This window comes from Pogona vitticeps, chromosome 5 (genome assembly GCF_051106095.1).
Source record: "Pogona vitticeps strain Pit_001003342236 chromosome 5, PviZW2.1, whole genome shotgun sequence".
NCBI classification, from domain to species: Eukaryota; Metazoa; Chordata; class Lepidosauria; order Squamata; family Agamidae; genus Pogona; species Pogona vitticeps.
Window position 1 is genome coordinate 8,651,472 of NC_135787.1, and position 21,562 is coordinate 8,673,033.

The 21,562-nt window shown below is 41.2% G+C and overlaps 1 protein-coding gene across 9 annotated transcripts in view; it reads right to left on the reverse strand.

Annotated features, from left to right (window-relative positions):
- SLC4A4 (solute carrier family 4 member 4) overlaps positions 1-21,562 on the reverse strand; it is a 223,198-nt gene that overhangs the window by 89,943 nt on the left and 111,693 nt on the right. For all 9 annotated transcript variants that reach the window (XM_073002084.2, XM_073002088.2, XM_073002090.2 and 6 more), the window contains exons 4-5: positions 9,705-9,840; positions 1,268-1,428 (exon numbers count right to left, since the gene is read on the reverse strand). In XM_073002084.2, coding sequence (XP_072858185.2) covers positions 1,268-1,428; positions 9,705-9,840 — 297 coding nt within the window. The remainder of the gene's footprint in view (positions 1-1,267; positions 1,429-9,704; positions 9,841-21,562) is intronic.

The following is a 21,562-nucleotide window of genomic DNA, read 5'->3' on the forward strand; positions in this document are numbered from 1 at the left end:
GTTTTCACTCTGCCAGCATCAGGTATGGAGGTTTTAATCTAATTTATCTACGGTACACCTGGTTGGAAAAGACTGATGTGGAATTTTGCAAGTCCAACCAACTAAACTCTTTTATTTCCCCGGAAATGACAGGTTCTTCTTGGCCATGTGTTAAGAAGGAGGTGAGGAGACATCCCGCCCACCGACTGTTCTCTGTATTTCAGTGAACATAGAGACATCTAAAAGTGATAGCAGCTCCAAAACCAGCTGCTAGGATGGTAGTATTACCAACCCTCCCTTCTTCTACTGTTATGTTCCTGTGTTACCTGCCAAAATCTGGAAGAAAAAGCACATTCCGGTTCGTAACATAGGTAGCTGCTCACTGTGATATTTAATAATTGTGTGTTGTTTCTGACTGATTCAGGATAGCCAATCCTCAGAAACAGTTTGTCATTCCCTTTTCCTGAGGGTATCCTGGGACTGCGCAGCTTGCCCAAGGCCACATAGGCTGCGTCTTCTGGGATGAGCAGTGGGGAACTGAATTTACCACCTCTGGCTCTGCAGCCAGAAGCCTGAGCTGCTGAGCTATCCAGCCATAATCTCAGTAAAATAAGAGATACCCTGCTTAACAATTACTCCACTTGATGACAAATCTGCTTCACGACGATGTTTTTGTAATCGCAAAACAATGTTTTGATGGGCTTTTTTTGCTTCCTGACGATCGGTTCCCTGCTTTGGGAACCGATTCTTCGCATTACGACAATCAAAACAGCTGATCGTCGGGGTTTCAAAATGGCCGCCAGCTGCTCAAAATGGCCCCCCACTGTTTTTAGGAGGCATTTTTCGCTACACAGGCACCCGAAAATGGCTGCCCTATGGGGGATCTTCGCTGGACGAGCAGGTATTTCACCCATTGAAATGCATTGAACGGTTTTCAATATGTTTCAGTGGGCTTTTTTATTTCGCTCGACGAGGATTTTGCTCTACAGCAATTTCGCTGGAACGGATTATCCTCGTCAAGCGAGGCACCACTCTACTGCACTTCTGGAACTTGACCCAGAACTTTGTGTCCTGATCATCTTTGCCAGCATTTTAAAAAATCCAGAGTCCTGATGATTATGTCATAAGCACCCAAGGCATTACTCACTGAAGGTTTTGTAAACTGGGAGAGGGATCCCACGCTTCCAACAAAGCCAACCCAAAACTGACATCCTGTCCAGTGGCCCACGCTGGTTCTTATGAAGCCAAACGGTCACGGATCAAACATGCTTTCTTTGAGAGTCCTTACCGACAACTTGAGGGAGTGACGATGCCTCTAAATCCAGCATAATCGACCCTTTCTCTATACATGTTCTCAGCTCAAACAAGCTGTGCAGGGACAAGGTGGCAACGTGCGGTTTACTCCATCTCTCCCCTCCTTGTTCCACTTTTTCTTCAAATTTTATCCACCTGAAAGTGGGAGAGGGAAAAAAATCAATCAAGAGGAATGCAGGAAGAGTGCCGTTTTTCAACAGGCGTCTTTTTTAGCCCGCTGAAGGCAAACAAAGAAAGGTAGCCGGCCACGGAGAGCTCCCCTAGGTGTGTGTCATGTCAGACACATTATGTCTCATACACGGCAGATACAAAAGATCCCCTTGACAATGTACAGCACTAACAGATCCCAAGGACCATTATCTCCCAATCCATGTAATACACATTATGATAGTTTCCCAAATTTTAAATGAACTGTACACTTTATTTAGTGAAAAATAAACACTGGCTTCAGTTTCACCTGTTTCCAGCTTGGTCTCAGCCAGATATTGCATCAACCCAGATACTACCCCAAATCATAGCTTGGAATTTCCGAACTTTGTGCCACACAAAATAAAATCTGCTCTTATTTTCTCTCTGCGCAGGACGACAATCTCAATATGTGGAAGCAAACCACTGGCAGTCACTATGGCTATAACACTAAGCATGAGCACATACTACGGTTGGCAATCCTATTTCAAAACAGTTCTGCTTTGATGCTCAGCTGCAAACCTTAGTTCACAATGCAGTACAAATCGTAATTAAGTCTCCTCCACCATGGTTCGAGATCATGCCTCAACTGAGGGACTGTAATCAGAGGTTTCCAATTCCCTTCAAACTCGTGTCAGACGAAATGTGGGTCACAGAAATCCAGCTGCTGCTGGATTTTTCCATCTTTATGGAAGAAGAGATTCTCATTTTGCACCTGCTGGACATCTTCCTCCCACACAGCTATTAAAGCATAAAGGACGCTCCCATGGGGTCAGGAGTTTAAGCCCATGTCTGTGGTTATGAAATAGCCCTTAGGTGTGGAAAAAAATGTCTTACACAGTACAGCAGTTGCCCTTTGCCCTAATCTTCAACTAAAATTGAGAAAGACGGATTTGCTTTTCTCTTTTTTTCATCGGGGGGGGCAATTGTCTCTTTTTTTTTCATCATTAAAGCAACTGCAGGTAAAACAAGCAAACATTTGCTTCTGTTGTTTTCATAGAGATACTCATGTTTCCCATAAAAGAGATTCCAGGTACGCTTTTTATTGTGCAATTACTTACTATTATACAAATCATCATAATAAATATCTTGCTAAACTGTTAGATGCAGGTGAGTTACTAAGGAATGTCACCTTTAACATTAGGTACCACAAAGACTGAACATGACTCAACTCACCAAGATTTATGTCATTTGTAGGAGAAAAACACAGGAGAAATGTCTCTCTCTCTCTCTCTCTCTCTCTCTCTCTCTCTCTCTCTCTCTCTGTGTGTGTGTGTGTGTGTGTGTGTGTGTTGACACACCTTCATTAGAGCAGCATTGCCTGGCATGTACATTTTTACATGAAACTAAGACCTAACTCAGACATTATAGTTTTGGAATTATAGTTGTGATTTCAAAATCGCATATCATGGGAGGGAGACAAAATGACAAACTATACCTATTGAAGTTTCCTCTTATGCATAGTTACGGAAGCCCTAATCTTGTTTCCAAGTCGGTCAAATAGCTCAGTGAGTTGTGTACCTGGCTGTCAACCCACAGCTTGGGAGTTCAATTCCTCACTGTGTCTCCAGGGAGAAGAAAACAATCCCTGAATATCACCACACACAGAAGATGGCAATGGTTAACCAGTTCTGAGTATTCTACACATAGAAAACCCTGGAATGGTTCATCATGAGCCATAATTGATTGAACAGCACATAATAATAATAATAATAATAATAATAATAATAATAATAATAATAATAATAATAATAATAATAATAATAATAATAATAATAATTATTATTATTATTATTATTATTATTATTATTATTATTATTATTATTATTATTATTATTATTATTATTATTATTATTATCATCATCATCTCCCATCTTTGCCATCTGACAGAACTACTGTTTTAAAGAACTACTGCATCTTTCCCAAGACCCTTTCTGTATATCTGGTACATAGTCCTATGCTGCTTATCCTATCAACAGAAGCTTTACCCTTCAGGCTAGAGATGGGGATTCTTGTATCAGCAGCTACATGGCAACTTTAAGAAAATATTCTAAACAAGAATCCCAGGTGGAAATCATAAGGCAGCTTTTCTTATCCTGACTTCCTCTAGGCACTGGGGATTACAACTCCCATCATTTCCAGAGAGTGTGGCCCTGCTGGCTGGGGTGATGGGAATCCAACATGTCTGATGGGTGTTAGGACAGGAAAGACTGCCATTTTGCATGTCAAGGTTAATCTCCCCTGTCTAGGAAGACATCTAGCCTTATTAACCTCTTGTTTCCTTATTTGGTTTCCTGTATCAGGATTTGAATCCATATTTGAGAACAGAAAATAAAATTCTGTACAACAGTATGAATCATAGAATAGTGAAGTTGGAAGGGACCTATAAGGCCATCAAGTCCAACCCCCTGCTCAGTACAAGAATATTAATCAAAGAATATGTTCCATGGGGAATTTAGCAGGAAAGAATTGTTGTAAGTAGGGCTGCAAACTTCACTTAGTTTAATCCACAGACTCATTAGTAAAATTAATAATTTTAATCGGTGGGTTAAAGAATTAAGGGCAAACCTGTTTCTTTTTAAATTCTTTGGTGTTTCCATAATATGGGAGGGGGGACAAAACAGAGTGGCAGTTTTTGTTGCCTTTTCAACTTCATAATATAAATACATCCATACAAACGTAGTAGTCCTATATATTTCGTTGGTAAATGATTAGATGGTAACTCAGTTCACCCCAGCCTGAGTAGGCATACTGAATTAATGGGATGCTGATAAGTTGATGCTTATGTAAGGTAAACGTAAAGGTTGCCCTTGACATTTAGTGCAGTCGTGTCTGACTCTAGGGGGCAGTACTCATCCCCGTTTCCAAGCCATAAAGCCAGCGTTTGTCCAAAGACAATCTTCGGTGGTCACGTGGCCAGTGCGACTAGACACGGAACGCCATGACCTTCCAACCGAGGTGGTACCTATTTATCTATTCGCATTTTGCATGCTTTCGAACTGCTAGGCTGGCGGGAGCTGGGACAAGCGAGGGGAGCTCACTCCGACATGTGGATTCGATCTTACGACGGCTGGTCTTCTGACCGTGCAGCACAGAGGCTTCTGCGGTAGAAACCCGCAGCAGCACCACGTCCCTGATGCTTATGTAAGTCCCACTAATTCAGTAGCCCTACTCTGACCGGGACTAACAACTATATTTTGCCCTTCATCTTTCTTAAATTCAAGCTCACAGCCCTAGTTGTAGAAAATAAAACTTTATGCCACAGGTCATATAAAATGGCTATATTCCAGTCTTTATTTCAGCTTCTATTTATTAATGTATTTCATATTTCTCCCAGTGAGCTCAGAACCAGTCACACAGTTTTCACACTTCTACTTCCTTTTTCTCCCCTCAACCACCTACACTTTCCTCTAGTCATGCCACCCCCATTTCAGCCCCAAACACCCATCATTCGCTTTCAGGATGTTCGCCACCATGATGTTCAGTGAGCCTCTTGACTTAGGCAGATGATGGAGAGAGATGCAAAATGAACAGTAGGGATTACCACGGCTTTTTCATTTCATTGGCCAACTCATTGGCAAATGACTATTTTACTCACCGAACGACAATTTGGTCTTTGAACTCATTCACCGGCACAGCCGGCAGAGACAAATTCATAATGCCAAAGCAGAAACCCAGACGCATTTGGTAAAAATTCTATTAGCAGTACAAACCCTGATCCTGCCTTTTCCTGGCATGTCCTGACCAAGCACGTCAAATCTCCAACCATCTCAAATGTAGTTTGCAATATACAGTATTATTATGCTAAGCAATTCTGTTGTTGTTGTTTAGTCGTTAAGTTGCGTCCGACTAAAAGCAGTTTAGTTTAACTAAAAGCAGTTCTATTAACTGCTAATATCTATCAAAGGGGGGGAAGGGAATGGGTAATCTAATAAAGAAGAAATCTCAGGTTCTATTACACTGGGAGCAACTGAAGTAATTAGAACAGACAGCATTGAGACAGCATTCTGACAACAGCTTATAAAAGTTACTTTTTCAAACTGTCAGAAATCTCAGTCTTACTATATATAAAGTAGATTCCTGGTCAAGGGCAGAATAAGGATGACCAAAGAAACCACTGTTCAATGTCACATAAAGGGGAAAAACATTATTCTTTCTTGCCCATTTTCTTAGAAATATGCAAAACTAAAGGCATGAACAAAGTGAGAAATGTTATATAGCTGTCAGTTTTAAGGAACATCATCTCTAACTGAGCTTTCAAATCAACGGAAGAATTCCTTGTCGTAACATAACCGCCTTCTTCAAAGCAACTCAACGGCAGTCTTGCCAGTTTGGCTAAAGAACGCACAACAAGCCAACACAGCAAAAGAAGCTAACTCTATCAAATTGTACCATCTTTAGGTGACACGATTTAACAGACTTTTGTTGCCTTTTCAACTGTGGCTCTGAAAGCTCGGTCTATTTAAAAAAAAATCTTCCAGTGCTGTGAAGGAACTTCATTGCATGGTTGAACTCCATTTCTCTCTCCCCCCACAGCTTCTGCAACTTCTTGAAAACCAGCTGCAGGTTTTAAGGGCAGATGGCAGGAAAGGAGGGGTTGTCTTTTTCTATCCAATGAAGTCCCAACACTTGATCCTACCTCCTACCCAGGAATGCAACACACATAAAAGAAATCCTTTTGCTTGCTGTGCTGGCTACATCTTTAGGAGCAACAACTAATAAAATACACCTGCCCTGTATTAAACGATGCTTCTGCATCTAGTGACAGGGACATAAATTCCTTACCCATGGAAGACCTCATTCTCCCCCCCCTTTTTTTTAAACTGCAAAGGAATCACTGGAACAGGTTTGTTTGTTTTTTAATGACAAATTAGTTCTAACATATTTACCATGTTCCATGGTGGACCAAACAAACTGCCAGCAATTCACCTTGCACAACCCCTCTGCAGCCAACACTATAATTAAGTGGCAAGCCATTAAAAGAAGAGAAAGTTGTATATCAGGCAGCCAAAAGAATTTCAACCTTTTCCTATTATTTAAGCCAGAAGTGGGGGGAAAGGTTCATTTGGATTTGGACAGCGCTTTAAAGGTGAACACTTCTGGACTGTGGATCGCGTCCCACTTGTTCAGGTTCATCACGGGCTACAGTCCTTCAAAGGTGAATAAAAAAAATAAAGAGTTGTTCGTCTTTAAGAGGCCACAGAACTCTTTGTTAGTTTTGCTGCAACAGAACAACAAGTTTAACACTCCTCCCCAATCTACTGATTGATATCTGATTACTTGCAGTACATTACTTAAATGTTTCAGATTGCCAGTACCAACCAAATGTCTTTTCCCCCTTCTAAATTAGGTTACTGAGAAGCACAGTGCTTTTCATACAAAGCACAATGTCCTCTGTTTTCTCTCTAAAGGTAACCATGGGTCAATTTAGCATAGCTTGTTTCCCAGGAGCACATTTCATTTAGGAATACTGTATAGTCCAATGAAGTAACTGTTGCAAGTTCTGTGTAAAAGCAACTTTTATCCATGCATTTCTGCCTAACAAGATAGAGTAGAGTCTAGACCTTTAGAAATATTTTCAGCTACATGCAATAACACCATTTATTTAATTCCTTAGAAGTGTGAGTGCTTATTGCAACATGACTACCCCAACCAAGCCTCTGATAAAGACAACTATAGCGTATTGGCATATTAATTTGATCAGGTCACCTTTGGGAAAATGGAAGGAATCACTGTATTTCCAACCCATACCCAAAATTCTACTGGGGATTTACACATGGGTGATTTACACACGTTTAAGTGACTAAACTGTGACAACAAATTGCCACAAATTAAAAGGTGGCGAGTTGCATTATTGGTCATGTATCAGGTCATATGACTGACACATGATCAGAAATTTAAGCAGCAATGTGTTCATTAACAGCCTTTGGCTGCCACAACTTACACAATTGTACTTATGTTGGTCTAATTTCCCAGTAAGATACTGGTCCATATCAATTTCACATTTTTTCATTCATCATTTCATTCTATTCCTACATGGATGTGGAGTTTTTTTTTAAAAAAAAGAAAACATAATAAATACAATATTTAAAACATACTGTTCATGAAATATCCATTTCTAGAAGTATTTTGGGATTCCCAGTGTGGTGTACTGGAAAGAGTGACAGGCTAGAACTCTAGAGAACAGGATTGAATCCCTACTTGGCCATGGAAACTCATGATGTGAGTGTAACTGATAAAACATTAAATATCTCACTTACCTTGAAAGCCCTTTTAGGTTCACTGTAAGTCAGTTCCAACTTGATGGCACAGAACACACAGAGGTATTTTATTGAAATGTAGATATTTCTCTTTTTTATTATGATAAAATATGCATTTTGATACACTTTTGGGCCACGACAACAGTGTTGTCATCCCACTGTCACGGCAAAAGGTACAGATCTGGTATGAAATCCGCATCAGGATTCACAAAGATCACATTCCCCAGACATCCACAGCTGCAGCCTCCATAGCCTCTTTGTCATTTTTACGGCAACAGACAAAAAAAAATGCTCTTTTGGCAAAGTTAGAGGTGTGCACCTGACAGGTGCAAACACAGGGAGATGGGGGGAATTAACTAATGCAAAGCAGCAGGTATACTCCCAGATGAAAGTCTTCCTAAATGAATTCTTGCAAATAAAGATGCTCTGCATTTTGGGATTACAGCATCCCTACAGCATCCATGTAATATGTGGCCATATACACAATGCTAGACTATCCGATCCATGCCAGCTTCCCAAATGAGTATATGATGGCAGAGGAAGATGTGAGTGCACCTTGTTTGCTGTGACAGGCATCAGCATCTGACACCAATGTTTCCCCACAATATTTACAATGAGCAGTAATGACATACATTACCGTAAGTGCAGCAACGTAAATTGATGAACTGCCGCTAGTTAAGAAGGCAATGCTTGCACTTTTCATCACATGCCAGTTCACACCAGTAATGGGCAATGTGAAGTATGATCTCCCTCTTCAGTGACTGCAATTTACACTGCTAGACTTCCACTGGCATATTTCACTAGTAAGATTCTAGCCAACAGATAGGTTGCAACTGGAATAGAGACAGGAGTGAGGTTTTCCTTGCCCCGTGAACTGCCACTGTAATCATTATGTATGAAACTGGATTAAGAAGGAACATTGGAGTTAGACAGCAAGGCGACAGCCACCATTCTTTAAAATAGACCTGGAAATAGTAAATTACCAGGGTTCCAATAGTAAAAGAAAACCAAATAGGTAATAGTTAAAATTCTGACTTTGTGCTCCACTGTTCAATGAATTATGTGACAGAAGTTTTTATTTTCCTCAAAAGGAAAAACAAAAATCTTCTTTCGAAAGAGAGATAATTTATTCTAACATCATAGTAAAGCAGCAGTTAAGCAAGCTGTATCAGAATTATTGCTAGGCTGGTAATATTGGAGGTAATGTGATTAATTATTGTCTAACTGGGTCATCACGTCCGCACAATTTATCTGTATACATTGTTCCCGAGTGGCCATAAACCCATTCCACTTTAGTAAGAAAACAAACATGGTTTGTTTGTTTGCTTGTTTAAATTGACACCAATAATCAAAATGTTAATCCTAAAAATAAGTGACTTTTAAGAGTTTGAAGAAACATATTAGGGTATTTTATTCTATCAAACTGAAATGATGTCAGCTTTTTAACAATGATTCAGCATCAAGATTGGGAAACCCTGAATTTATATCTAGGTATCCAAGAAAATGAAATGTTTCACATAGATAAATTACTCAATAATTCTTAAAACAACCTTAAGAGTAGCCAGTATTATCCCCCACACTGCAGATGGGGAACTGAAGCAGAGAGGTAGTATCTAACTTTAAAAAATATTTTATGTGACAGAGACTATGTGAAGATTTGAACACAGGACTTTCTCTCTCAAATCTGCTTAACTACTATAGTATAAGAGTTCTACAAAAAGGTCGGAAGAAATCTTTTGGTGTCCTTTCATTGGAAACCCTTTCCAGAGTATTGGAATATAGTTACTGTATTATCAGTGTGGAGCCCCATATCTCAGGACGACATCCCCCTACATCCAATTAGTCAAGCATCAAAGAGAAAAAAAGGAGGAGGAAGAGTGAAAAGCACCAAGAAACCAGGTCTGCCACTGGTCCTCTTCAGAACCCCCAAAAGGAATCCCGACCCACCCACAACACTCTTCTTACCTTGCCGTCTCCTTCCACTCCATCTCTTGCCCATCAATGGCCAGGAGTTCGTCCAGTTCTGTGAACAGCTGGGGTGGCGCGGGGCTGTCATCATCTTCGCCCAAAATGAAGCGGATGCGCTCGGCAGCGGGGGAGACTGCGGAGGTGAAAATACTGCGATTAACGGACTCGGGGATGACCAAGGAAATGCGTCTCCGCTCCTTCCCCTGCTCCCCACATCCATTGGGCTGCTTCTCCTGGTTGCTTGGTCCATCGGACATTTTAGCTTCGAGCCTGAGCAGCTGCCTCTTTTTTTAAAAAAAAATATTTATTTCCTAGGTGCTCTCTTTTCTTAACACTTACTTCTAAAAACTTCAAGCTCGGGGTAAAGTTCAAGAGGACGGCGTGCCTTCTTCCCCCAATCACTTTAAGCAGTGTGTCAGCAGCAATCCCACACACCTTGTTGTCAAAAAAAAACAGGCGAGAACTTCTAGGCTCAGCACCAATTTGTTCTATGGTGCATGCATGCCCAGGGACCTTTAGTCCTCTGATCAGCTGAGGGCCTTTAGAGACTGTTTCTTTATAGGCAGAGAACCAGTTTGAGCCAAACTATTTGGGGGGCACCTCACGGAGAGGAAGTGGCTTCCCGGTGCCAACTCCCCCCCCCTCCCTTTGTGCAAAGCTGTAACTTTCATTGGCTTTCAAGGCATCACCTAGTTCCCTCCAAGACTCATTACCAGTGTAAAAGGGAATATTTAACAAAATACACAGTCTCCTCGTTTGCATGGGAAGCTGCGTGCTCTGGTCCACTTAGTCAAGTATCAGAGACACTAAGGAAAAGAGAAAGTGGGAGAGAATGAAAGACACAAGGGAAGCAATTCATCTACAGGTAAAACATGGACTGTGTGGCTAAAAAGAGCATCTATTTTGGCTCCATACTCTCAGGGCGAGAGAGATAACTGGACATCATTTTGACTTATTAAGGAAAAGGGAGAGGAGGAAGGTTTGTGACCAGTTCATACATCATGCAGAGGTTAACCTAGGTTTGGCATTGTGTGTCACTTCAAAAAGTGACATGGAATCCTGAAAACACACAACGGTACAAGTCTTTGTGGACCGTTTTCACAGGTCCAAATGGCTTTCTGTTCCAAAAAGATAAATTTGGTATATTCCACCATAAACCTTTCCAACATGGCAGGCATATGAGTCTGTTGCAACAAAACCTGCAGAAGCCTACAGCAACACCTTAATGGCTGAGAAAAGCAAAAACGGCATGAATTTTCTGGGAATACAAACAGCCTATGTTGTAATGCACATATTACTCTTTATAGTGCCACAAAACTTGCTCGTTTTTGCTGCAAAAGAATAACATGGCTATCTTTCTGGAAACTGGAGGATAATGTATGTTTACCCTATTCACATTTTACACTGTTGGGACACATTTTTCAGGTACACACGTGAAAAAAAGTTATGTGTGTCCCTTATTAATCCTGAGGGCAAAAAAAAGGGTGACAAATGAGAAATGTAGTTTTAAAAAGAACTGCTTCTTAAAATAGCCTTTTCAAAATATCTTTCCATCGGAGGCTCGGATTGATTTAGAGACACACCTGGGTCTTTAAAACCAGACCACAGTTTCTCCTATGCAAATCTGGGAAAGGAAGGAGGTCTCAAGTTGCAAATGAGAAGCTCTGGGTATAAAGAGAATTGCTAATCCTTCTTCTGTCTGCTGTGTTCTTCCTACATCTCCTCACTAGATGTTGTTCTCTTCCCCATCCAGCCCCAACAAGCCAAAGAATAGGGTCGCAGGTTGCAATGCATGATTGTTCCTGAAGCATAGGCTGGAGTTAAAAGCATCCCTCTTAATAGGTGGGGAGCGTGCACAGCACTCCCATGGAGCAAGGCAGCCCTTTGCCATTTGCTCTTACAGAAGCAGTGGCTCAATGTCAAGAGCAGACGTCTGCAGAAAAACAAAGAGATGCATCTTTAAGTTGAAACGGGCCTAGACACATGAGGCGGCAAAGAGAAAGCCATGTCTTAAGAACAGGGGCCATGATACTCCGGGGTTGATGCCTTGCACTGTTAGCTAGCTAGTCTTAAAATACAAGAACAAGAGGGGAAGAGTCTACTTCTCGAGCTGTCTTCATGTTTCTGTATTAAGTCTATTTGTATAGCAGCCGTCTCTCTAGATGAAAATGAAGAAACTGTCTCTTCTCTCCTTCCCTCTGTAGAGAAGGTACAGACGTTCAGAGCTTGTAAAGACCCAGAGGCTGGAAAAGCTTATTTAGACGACAAACTCACGGACTCCCCCAAACTACTTTGTGGAGTCTGAGAGCAGTAATCCAAAAGTAACTTTTTCCAAGCTCTAAGAGGTCTGCATGCTGGCCCCTGAGTGAGAGCCAAACACAGACAGACCAACCACTTTTCCCTTTTCTGACTTCATTGCCTTTTGTCCACTCTTCCTCCTTGCCAAAGCAGAGACAGATCATCTGCCGATCAGCTGTTAAAAAAACATCATTTTGCGAAGAATCGGTTCCCGAAGCAGGGAACCGATCATCGCAAAGTGAAAAAACCCTATTTAGACCATCGTTTTGCGATCGCAAAAGTGATTGCAAAAACGTCATCGTGAAGCGGATTCGTCGTAATGCGGGGTAATCCTAAAGCGAGGCACAACTGTATGTGGAACTTTTTATCCTTGCATCCAGTTCCATCTCCTCACATTCTACCTTTTTCTCTTTCTTTCCCTCTGGGCTTCCCACCAGCGGCATGAAATCAAGTCAAGGTCCACACACAACCTCTTATAAGCCACGAGTTGCCCGCACCTCTTTTAAATCCTGATTTCATATGAAATCAGGTCTCACACGACTAGAAACTAAAATTCAACAAAAAAAGGAATGCAGCTGCCAAGTGAAATAACTGAGAGCGCTTCTCCTTTCTCCAAATGAACACCACATTGCTATTTGGCCATGTCAAGTCACTCAGAAAAACAGTGAAAGAGAAGCAAAATCTGGGGTGAGGGAAGCAAGCAGTTACCCGCATGGAGGGAACAAAACTCTGAAACGTCAACTCATTCCATTTGGAGAACTTGCACGTATGCCAAGCAAATTTCATTCAAAAAGATTTCCCTTTCTGCATCTAAACGTCATCTCAATTCCATGGTCCCGGGCCCAAACCAAGATTCTTTTACATAATTAGAAGAGTGGAGGGATCCTTAGAAGGGAAGATCCATTTTCTTCCAATTTTCTCACAAAGTAGCCATTGAAGAAACACGCTGATGGTATTTTTAATTAAATGATAGTATGGCCTGCTCACTCTACATAAAGATGAGGATGAAGATAAGGATAAGGGAAGACACTGGAGAAGACACTGTAACCTCTCCATCTCCTACTCTCATGGAGGTGTCATGGCCCAAAGGTAAAGGTTCCCCTTGACATTTAGTCCAGTCGTGTCTGACTCTAGGGGGCGTTGCTCATCCCTGTAGAGCCAGCGTTTGTCCAAAGACAATCTTCCGTGGTCACGTGGCCAGCGCGACTAGACACGGAACGCCAGGACCTCCCACCATGGAGGTGTCCTGGCCCAAAGACTCAACTCCAAAAACTCCCCCACTGATAATGGATACTACCTTCACTGGTCAGGATGAAAGCCTGAGAACAACTCTTCTCAGAGAAAGCAAGGAAAGACTCAGCACACCCCTCTGGTCCTCTTCCAGCCTTAGGGGGCCTCACAGTTATTCACCCGCTGTCCAAGGTCCTGATGGTTAACTTAGTCTGGCCTCAGGCACCCACCGTACACTGACCAAGGTGCTGACTTTGAACATCCATTCCACCCTACTGCCCACTTTCGTATGAGCTAAACCCTGCACTCCGCTTATTTTATCAAGTGTGCGCGCACACACAGTCTTTTCTCCACAGAGGCAAAGACAATCTATAAAGTGTCTCTTCCTGCCTCCTCGTCCAATCCTGATCACAAGCCTGAAAGACTCTTCAAAAAAACAACCAATGACCTTCAAAACTGAGTGGGAAACTGAGCCCAGGTTCTCCCCGCCCAAGCTGAATTCCTGCTATTTAGTGTAGGAAGCTGCACTGAATTAGGCCCAAAGAATCAGTGGGGATCTGGTGAGTTAAATCCCTCATAGGTTCTAATGAATCGAATGGGCCTCCTCTAGTGGCGATTTACTTCAGTATAATAAGTAACAAATAGAGGAGACCCTTTGAATCCAGGGAACATATGGAGGAGTTGACTCAATTCCATTGATTCAGTAAGCCTACTCTAGTGTGACGTACTACACTAACCAACAGGATTTGGGCCTCGAACATTTTTACCACTCATGTGAGTTCCAAGTACCACCAAATAGAGTTTGTAAATGTTATTTTGCGGGACTCCGTTTTCTGCACCATTCCCAACTACAACAGCCCGTTGTTGTTGAAATTTTGCAAGTTATAATCCACAAAAAGTAACTTTTCCAAGTTCTACTACTAACTTAAACCCCTTCCCATAATCAGAAAATCCTCTGTGAGATTTGCAGTTTGTGTTGGAGGAAATGTAAATGCCAGTCCATACCAATGCTAGTATCAGCTTCTTTTAGTATACTTTAGAAATGATATACAAGACTTGCAATCTACTCAGAACATCTTAAATTACTCTAGCATGCCGGACATTTATTCGTTCAAGGGATGAATTCTGGCTGGAAGAGACAGAAAGAACCATGATGGAGAGGGAGGAACAAGAGCTTGGCCATTATCTTTCTCTGATCCGGGAGCAAGTTGAACAGTTGGATTAATGGGATGTTCGATAGATAAATAACAAAGAGCCACGTACGTCAACAAACATACAGAGCTAGATCAAGGCTATGCCACGATTTAGTCTTTAATTTAGTCTGAAATTTTTGCAACATTAGTCATCATAGGCATCCTTCAGACTCGAGAGACTATGGTAGCGTGCTCTGTATGGAGGACTCTGATGCTGTATGCAAAGCTGGAGTGTCCTCTCCAGAGCACAAAGCCTGGGTAAAATAATATGGAGGATAGGCTGTTACCCAAGCAGCAAATCCCCCCTCTCCACATCGCTGAAATAGTCCAATGGAAAGGCAAGAGCCAATACAAGGTTCCAGCGACATCGCAGGAGCTGCCAGAATGACACAAACTGCCTCCGGCTCTGGATTTTGCCTCGAGGTTTGCTCCTGAAGCCTTTTTCGATCAGTGGATATAGCCACAAGGCAGTGGAGGTTTGGGATCAGAGTTTTCCTTCTCCTAGATGGGCTGCCTTCCCAGGCCAACGAGTCCCACCTACCTGGGCTGCTCCCTTATTAGCAACATTAGTAGTTACTTAAGTGCTATTCATTTTAGCAGGAATACAGCAAAACTAAATTAATCTGAATCTGATCCATAGCAATTTGCATTGACACGTAACAACAGACAAGCGACTCGCGAGATTTCTCATTTCTACTACCAGAACAAGATGGGCTCCCCCCCCCGCTTCAGGGTTTGTGTGCTTTACACAAAATGTCTCTGTGCAAAAGTAATGTTTTTCCAATTGCAAATCTAAGCATATATACTGTCACCACAGATGGAAACGTCTGACTGAGCAAAAAATAAAGAGGCAAATAATCCAGCGGATGCATCTAATGAAACAAAGCAATAGCCGACACCGTTTTCCACAATTTGATTTGCACTTTTATTTGCACAAAAATCATTATTGCAAATGTGAAAACTCTAATAAAGACCAGCTAAAAATAAATAACAAATTTGTGGCTTCTTGTTCTCATGCAACCAAAGATTTACAGCCTGACAAAAAAAAGTGTGACTTGGAAATTCTTTTCAGTTAGAGCTTGTCCAGGAACATTGCTCATTATGTATGAAGGTGTTATTGCAGGGCTGCGAAGCATGAATAAGACACGGTTGAGGCCAGGCGCTGCTTTTGAACTTCTCGTCTGCACCAGGCAGGACTCTATGGGAAAAGGCAAGCTTTCTAGAATTTGGAAAATTAAGAAGAGGGCTGGAAAAAATTCTTCTCACTGGTGTGACAATTTTTATGTCCAAACAGAGGGGGTTACGTTTTCTCATATGTGGCACACATTCCAAATGCAGTCCTCGCCTGCAAACTGAAGTGGTGCAGTCAAGAAACAACTACATTCTATGAGACTACTGTTTCATTAAATGCGCACATGCCCGGACGATTAAAACATGTACCATGTCAGTACAAGCTCTTTCCTCTTTCTTTATTATAGCTCTGGTTGTGCTTTGAAACAAGCACACTAAGGTCCAAAATCCAAATACGGAATTTGCTGGGTCACAAGGTCTGCTCCGTTGCAAGATTGGTTTTCTTTTTTAATGTCATCATAAATTAATGGGCCGTTCATTAGTTATTTACATGCTCTCTTTAGCGAGCATAACACATTTTCAACTTGGCCTCTGGAGGGAACAGGCTGTGCTAAACATACAGCCCAGGCCCAAAATAAAAGTGAGACCACAATTAACCTGAAGTAATGGATTTTGAATCTCTCTCTCTCTCTCTCCTACTGTTTGACCTGCATGTGTCACACGAAAGTACCTCCAAGCTAAAATTCCCTCGGGCCTGCCTACCCCATCAAGCCACTAAAGGAAGTTCCATTAAGAGGAGAGTCTCTTAATTTTATCAGTTCTTTTTCATCTCTCAACCGTGAAACAACCAAAAGATGCAGATATATGGGGAAACTCAAATCCATCGTTTGGCGAGTATTCTTTATTTCGGTATGCAAAAGATCTGAGCTATCAACTGCAGATAACTAATCAATGGCACACTAAGCAGAGGTATTTTTTTTAATCTAGTGGGTTTTTTTTTTTAATTATGTTTTTCATCACAAAATGTAGGTGGGCATTTACAAAACTCCACCGCAGTACATCTGTCATTTTGCACACACATATAAAATCCACAGAGCACATTTCAGAGCAATGCACTACTACTTCTATATATATATATAGCTCATTGATTGACTGACCAGCTGATTGATTCTAATGAAAGATCTGAAAGTGAAACAAATGGAGCAAGGTTTATCGCCCCCACCCCCCGCCCCGCACCCATTCATGCACTCTGCCTTTCTTTTCAACCACTGTTAAGGAATTTCAGTATGAACCACTTGCTAGTGAAGATCACACACATCAGCAGTTTCTTCCCAGTTCAGCTAAGGCCACTTTCTTGTGTGCTCAATTTACACCCTAAAGATCTCAAGGGCAAACATCAGTTTCCATCAGAAACTAAGGGCTCTCAAGAATGTTACATGTACAAAGACATGTGGTGGAACACCAGGATATTTAAATGCAACATGAACTAACTGTAGGCACCTGTATCTGTGTAAAGGAAACATACAATGCCGTGACTCTTTATACATATATATATATATTGCCTGGAAGGGAGATCTGTGGCTCTTTTACAAATTCCACTCCCCCCAATCAGTTTCCATGGCTCAGTGGGGATTCAAACCCAGTTCTCCAGAATCCTAGCCCATCGCTCTACCCACTGGGATTTTAATAAGCAATGTATGTAATGGAAGGTCTTTTCAACATGAATCAATATTTTCAAATACTTCATATTATTCTGCTAATGCTCCACAAATCCTCTACCGTGTTATTCTTGTTTTTCTTGACCCTTCATTTGATTCCTGTTGGAATGCCTCCAAATATTCAGTCTTGCAATTTCATCTAGATGCTTCTTAATTTACTCATAGTAGCAAAGGCCACACGGAACCCCATCATGCTTGCTAATGGCTCCAGGAGAAGCAGAAATAATGTGTGCCAGGAAACCTACTGCACATACAGTATTACATCAGGTTTCGATCAGTGCTGAGGACTCTCAAGAATATTACTTTGCAACACATATTACGGTCCCAAAGAATTGTTCCCTTTCAACTCTTTTTCTAAAGAGTGAATCCATCAAGAGTTCTGAGAGCTTCAATAGAAATTGGAAAAGTTGTGGAAACCTCTTGGACTCAGACTTATGTATGGTCTTGTAAATAATTCAGCAGAAGCTTAAATAGAAATTTATTATCTGAGCACATTTTAGGCACTTCCAAAATGTAGGCTTTTTGCCCAATCTGTTTGAGATGTGTCCTTGGGAGGTAAGGAAGGTGACAGAATATTCACCTATGCCATGCAATTTGGATGGGAAATGCCAACATTGCATCAGGAAAAGAACTTGTGGATTTTACCAAGCAATAAGAAGCTAGCAATATTTTAATTGCCATTAAAATGAGGATCATTTGTTTTATCTAAAAGTTGGTCAGTGTGACACTCCAGGGAAGAGCAGAAATTCCTGCATGTTTCAAACTACAGCTAAAAAAAAACATCCAAGTTACACATAACAAAATACTGTAAGTATCTCTAGTAAAAACAAGGATGAAACTAAAAATGAAAGAAAGATAAACTTAAATAAAGTTTATTTTAAAGACAGATAAACTTAAACTTAGCCACCCAGAGAAGACTTCGGTCTAGATGGACGGGGTATAAATCTAATGAATGAATGAATGAATGAATGAATGAATGAATGAATGAATGAATGAATGAATGAATAAGCATGCCTTTAAAAATGAAAAAATAGACAAAAATACGGTAGTTCCACTGCATGCTTTTTGCAGTGAACTAAAGCAGTAAGAGCCCCACTGGATCAGATCTATGATGCATTTATTTATTCAAGCATCGTGTTCCTAGCAGCAGCCAAACTGATGTTTCCATGAAATTCCAAGCAGAACGTGAAGGAAATTCTCTCTACCACTATGCCCCAGAAGTATACTCATAGTGTATTGCCATTGCCAGGTCAAAGCAATTTATGTCAACCATCATCACACTAAGCAGCAACCAGCTCCATTAGGTGAATCCAAACTGTCATACAGTAATTTGGTAATCTCAGATTCTAATCTTATATTTCTAAGATATATGTTCTTGAAAAGGAAATGTAACTATTGGTTGAATCCCAATGACTCTATCTTGCAAATCTTTTATTTATTCATCCATTGCTTTTTTCCACCAAAAATCATCTATGTGGGTGTTATACACTCAATCAGTTCTAGTCAAGCAACAACATAAGAATGAAGAAGGTAAAATGCAGAAGTAATAAAAACAGTTTTGATCCTTGAAGGTAATTGTTGTTTAGTCATTTAGTCATGTTCGACTCTTCGTGACCCCATGGACTAGAGCACGTCAGGCCCTCCTGTCTTCCACTGCCTCCCGGAGTCGGGTCAAATTCATGTTCGTCGCTTTGATGACCCTGTCCATCTATCTCGTCCTCTGTCGCCCCCTTCTCCTCTTGCCCTCACACTTTCCTAACATCAGGGTGAAGGTAAAGGACAAAGTTCATTATCAGACTAAGCTGTGTTCCTTAGGTACACATCAGGATCACTGATATACTAAATCAATGCAGCCACAGATATTCCAGAAAAGAAGCCACATCATGTGGAACTGAACTGTGGCTCTAACCTAAGATTAACTTATGTTGTAATAATGAAGCTGATTAGCAGAAGATTGAGGACAGCCAAAAGAAAGTACTTCTTAACACAGCCCTGAATTCACTGTCACAGGATTCGATGTTGTCGCCAATTAAATTGGGTGATATTTCCTAAAAGCAGCAGACAAATTCTGTTCTGCTCTGCAGTCACTCACAGACACAACACAGAGATCCAGCTAAGTCAAGACTCATGATTATTAAGCACATGCAAGTGTGCACAGACCCCAACACCTGGATTTCTTTTCAACTCTGAGAGTGTGGTCTTGTAAATAAGACAACAAGGAAAACTGAGCCACACATCATATACATGATACATGTCACCAATCAATCACAGCCTGCATATGTGGGTTACAAAAGTGGTGTTTTTATACACATATAAATTGTATGATCATTATGTAAGCCATCTGGCAAGTTGTTTTTCCTAAAAGGTACATTGAATTAGCTAAAGTGCCCATTTCATATAAGCATTTATATGAACATCCCGTTTTTGGGATGTTCAAGGCAATTCACATTTGAAAAAAAAAAGTAAGCTTTTAGGGCAAGTGGTATAGTTTGCAGTTGCTTTTGAGCCCCAGTTCTTCTGTCCTTAGAGATTAAGCACTGTTGATAAGAGGGTTTAGATGTAATTAAATACACGGTTAAACTGCAGCTGGTGCAAAGATGACAGCACAGGGTTAACTCTGGAGCTGAATGCAAAGCCTCTACAATGCCAGAAAAACGGGTGACCTCAAGTATTATTCAACCTCCTTCTGGCCAAGAGGAACAGAGCGTTCTTCAAAAAAAAAAAGCAACCTGGACAGTACTGAAGGAAGTGCCTGGCATCACTTAACTGTGACTCTTTCAGGCCACTTTAATGAATGGCCGCGACTGTCTCCAAAGGATGAATAGGAACTCTGCATCCTCTAACTCTTCCTCTTGAACTCCTCTCTTGTATTATCAACTTTCTGTCCTATTCAAAACATTTCTCCTCTTTTCAAAACATATTTTTTGCTTCGAGTAAAGGCCGAACTGGGGAGAAGCTAGGAAGAGACTCTGCAAGCAAGGAAGTGGACTATATTATTTATGGCAAGATGGATAAAAGAGATAGAAAATTACCACCACGATGATTAGCATGGATTTTCACTGGATGCTTTAGAATTGGGCAGGGGGATGCTGAGCAAATGTTTACACTGATGGGGAGGTGTTCCAGGAGGGATTAGGCTTGTGAGGGTTATGCAAAGTATGACTTACTTGGTGGCTACGATCGTTAGTGGAGGAAGTTGGCCAACCAAATCAGTGCGCCATTTGGTGAGTCGACTGCTCTGTAAGTTCCACTGATTCAAATGGAGCTACTCTATAGCTGTGACTCACTAAGCTAATCAGATGGACGTCAGTCACAGATCCATTACCTACAGCAGTAGGTAGCTAGTACATACAGTGGTGCCTCGCTTAACGATTGCCTCACTTAATGAGAAATCGCTTGACGATTAGGTTTTTGCGATCGCAAAAATGATTGCAAAATGATGGTTTAAATGGGAAAAATCCACTTCACGATGATCGGTTCCCTGCCTCAGGAGCCGATTTTCGCATTATGATGATCTAAAAACAGCTAGTCGTCGGATTTCAAAATGGCCACCAGGTGTACCAAATGGCCCCCCCCACTGTTTTCTAGGACAGATTCCTCGCTTTACAGGCAGCGAAAATGGCTGCCCCTATGGAGGATCTTCGCTGGACAGTGAGTTTTCAGCCCAATGGAACACATTGAAGGGTTTTCAATGCATTTCAACGGGCTTTTTTATTTCGCTTAATGAGGATTTCGTTCTACAGCGATTTCACTGGAACGGATTATCCTCGTTAAGTGAGGCACCACTGTACCATCAGCAGGATTGAAAAATACACCTTTTTCTGGCCGACCTCAGGGGTTTCTTTGGGATCTACATTCTATATTTTAATAGTCCACCAAGGGAAAACCCCTTATACATAGAAAAGCAGCATGTTAAGGAAAATGTTTCATCCCAACTAATTTTCTAAGTATAAGAAGACAAGCGAAAGGAAAAAAAATATTTATTTAATGACTTAGTTGTGTTTAACTTATTTACATACTTGGATATAAACAGTTTGTTCCGGTTCACTTCATAGCCCTGCTTTAGCAACGTCCTTATCTTCACCTACACATTTCTGTGTCTGCATGTCTGCAAATGTACGCATGAACATACATGTGTTTACATATACTGTTTCTCCGAAAACAAGACCTAACCTGAAAATAAGCCCTAGTAGGATTTTTCAGGATGCTCGTAATATAAGCTCTACCCCCCAAAATAAGGCCTAGTGAAGTGAAACCCTGCCCTCCACCCTTGTGCAGCAACCAGAAGAAGATGACGTGACTGTATCTGAATAAATGTATATTGTTGTACATGGAAAAAAAATCT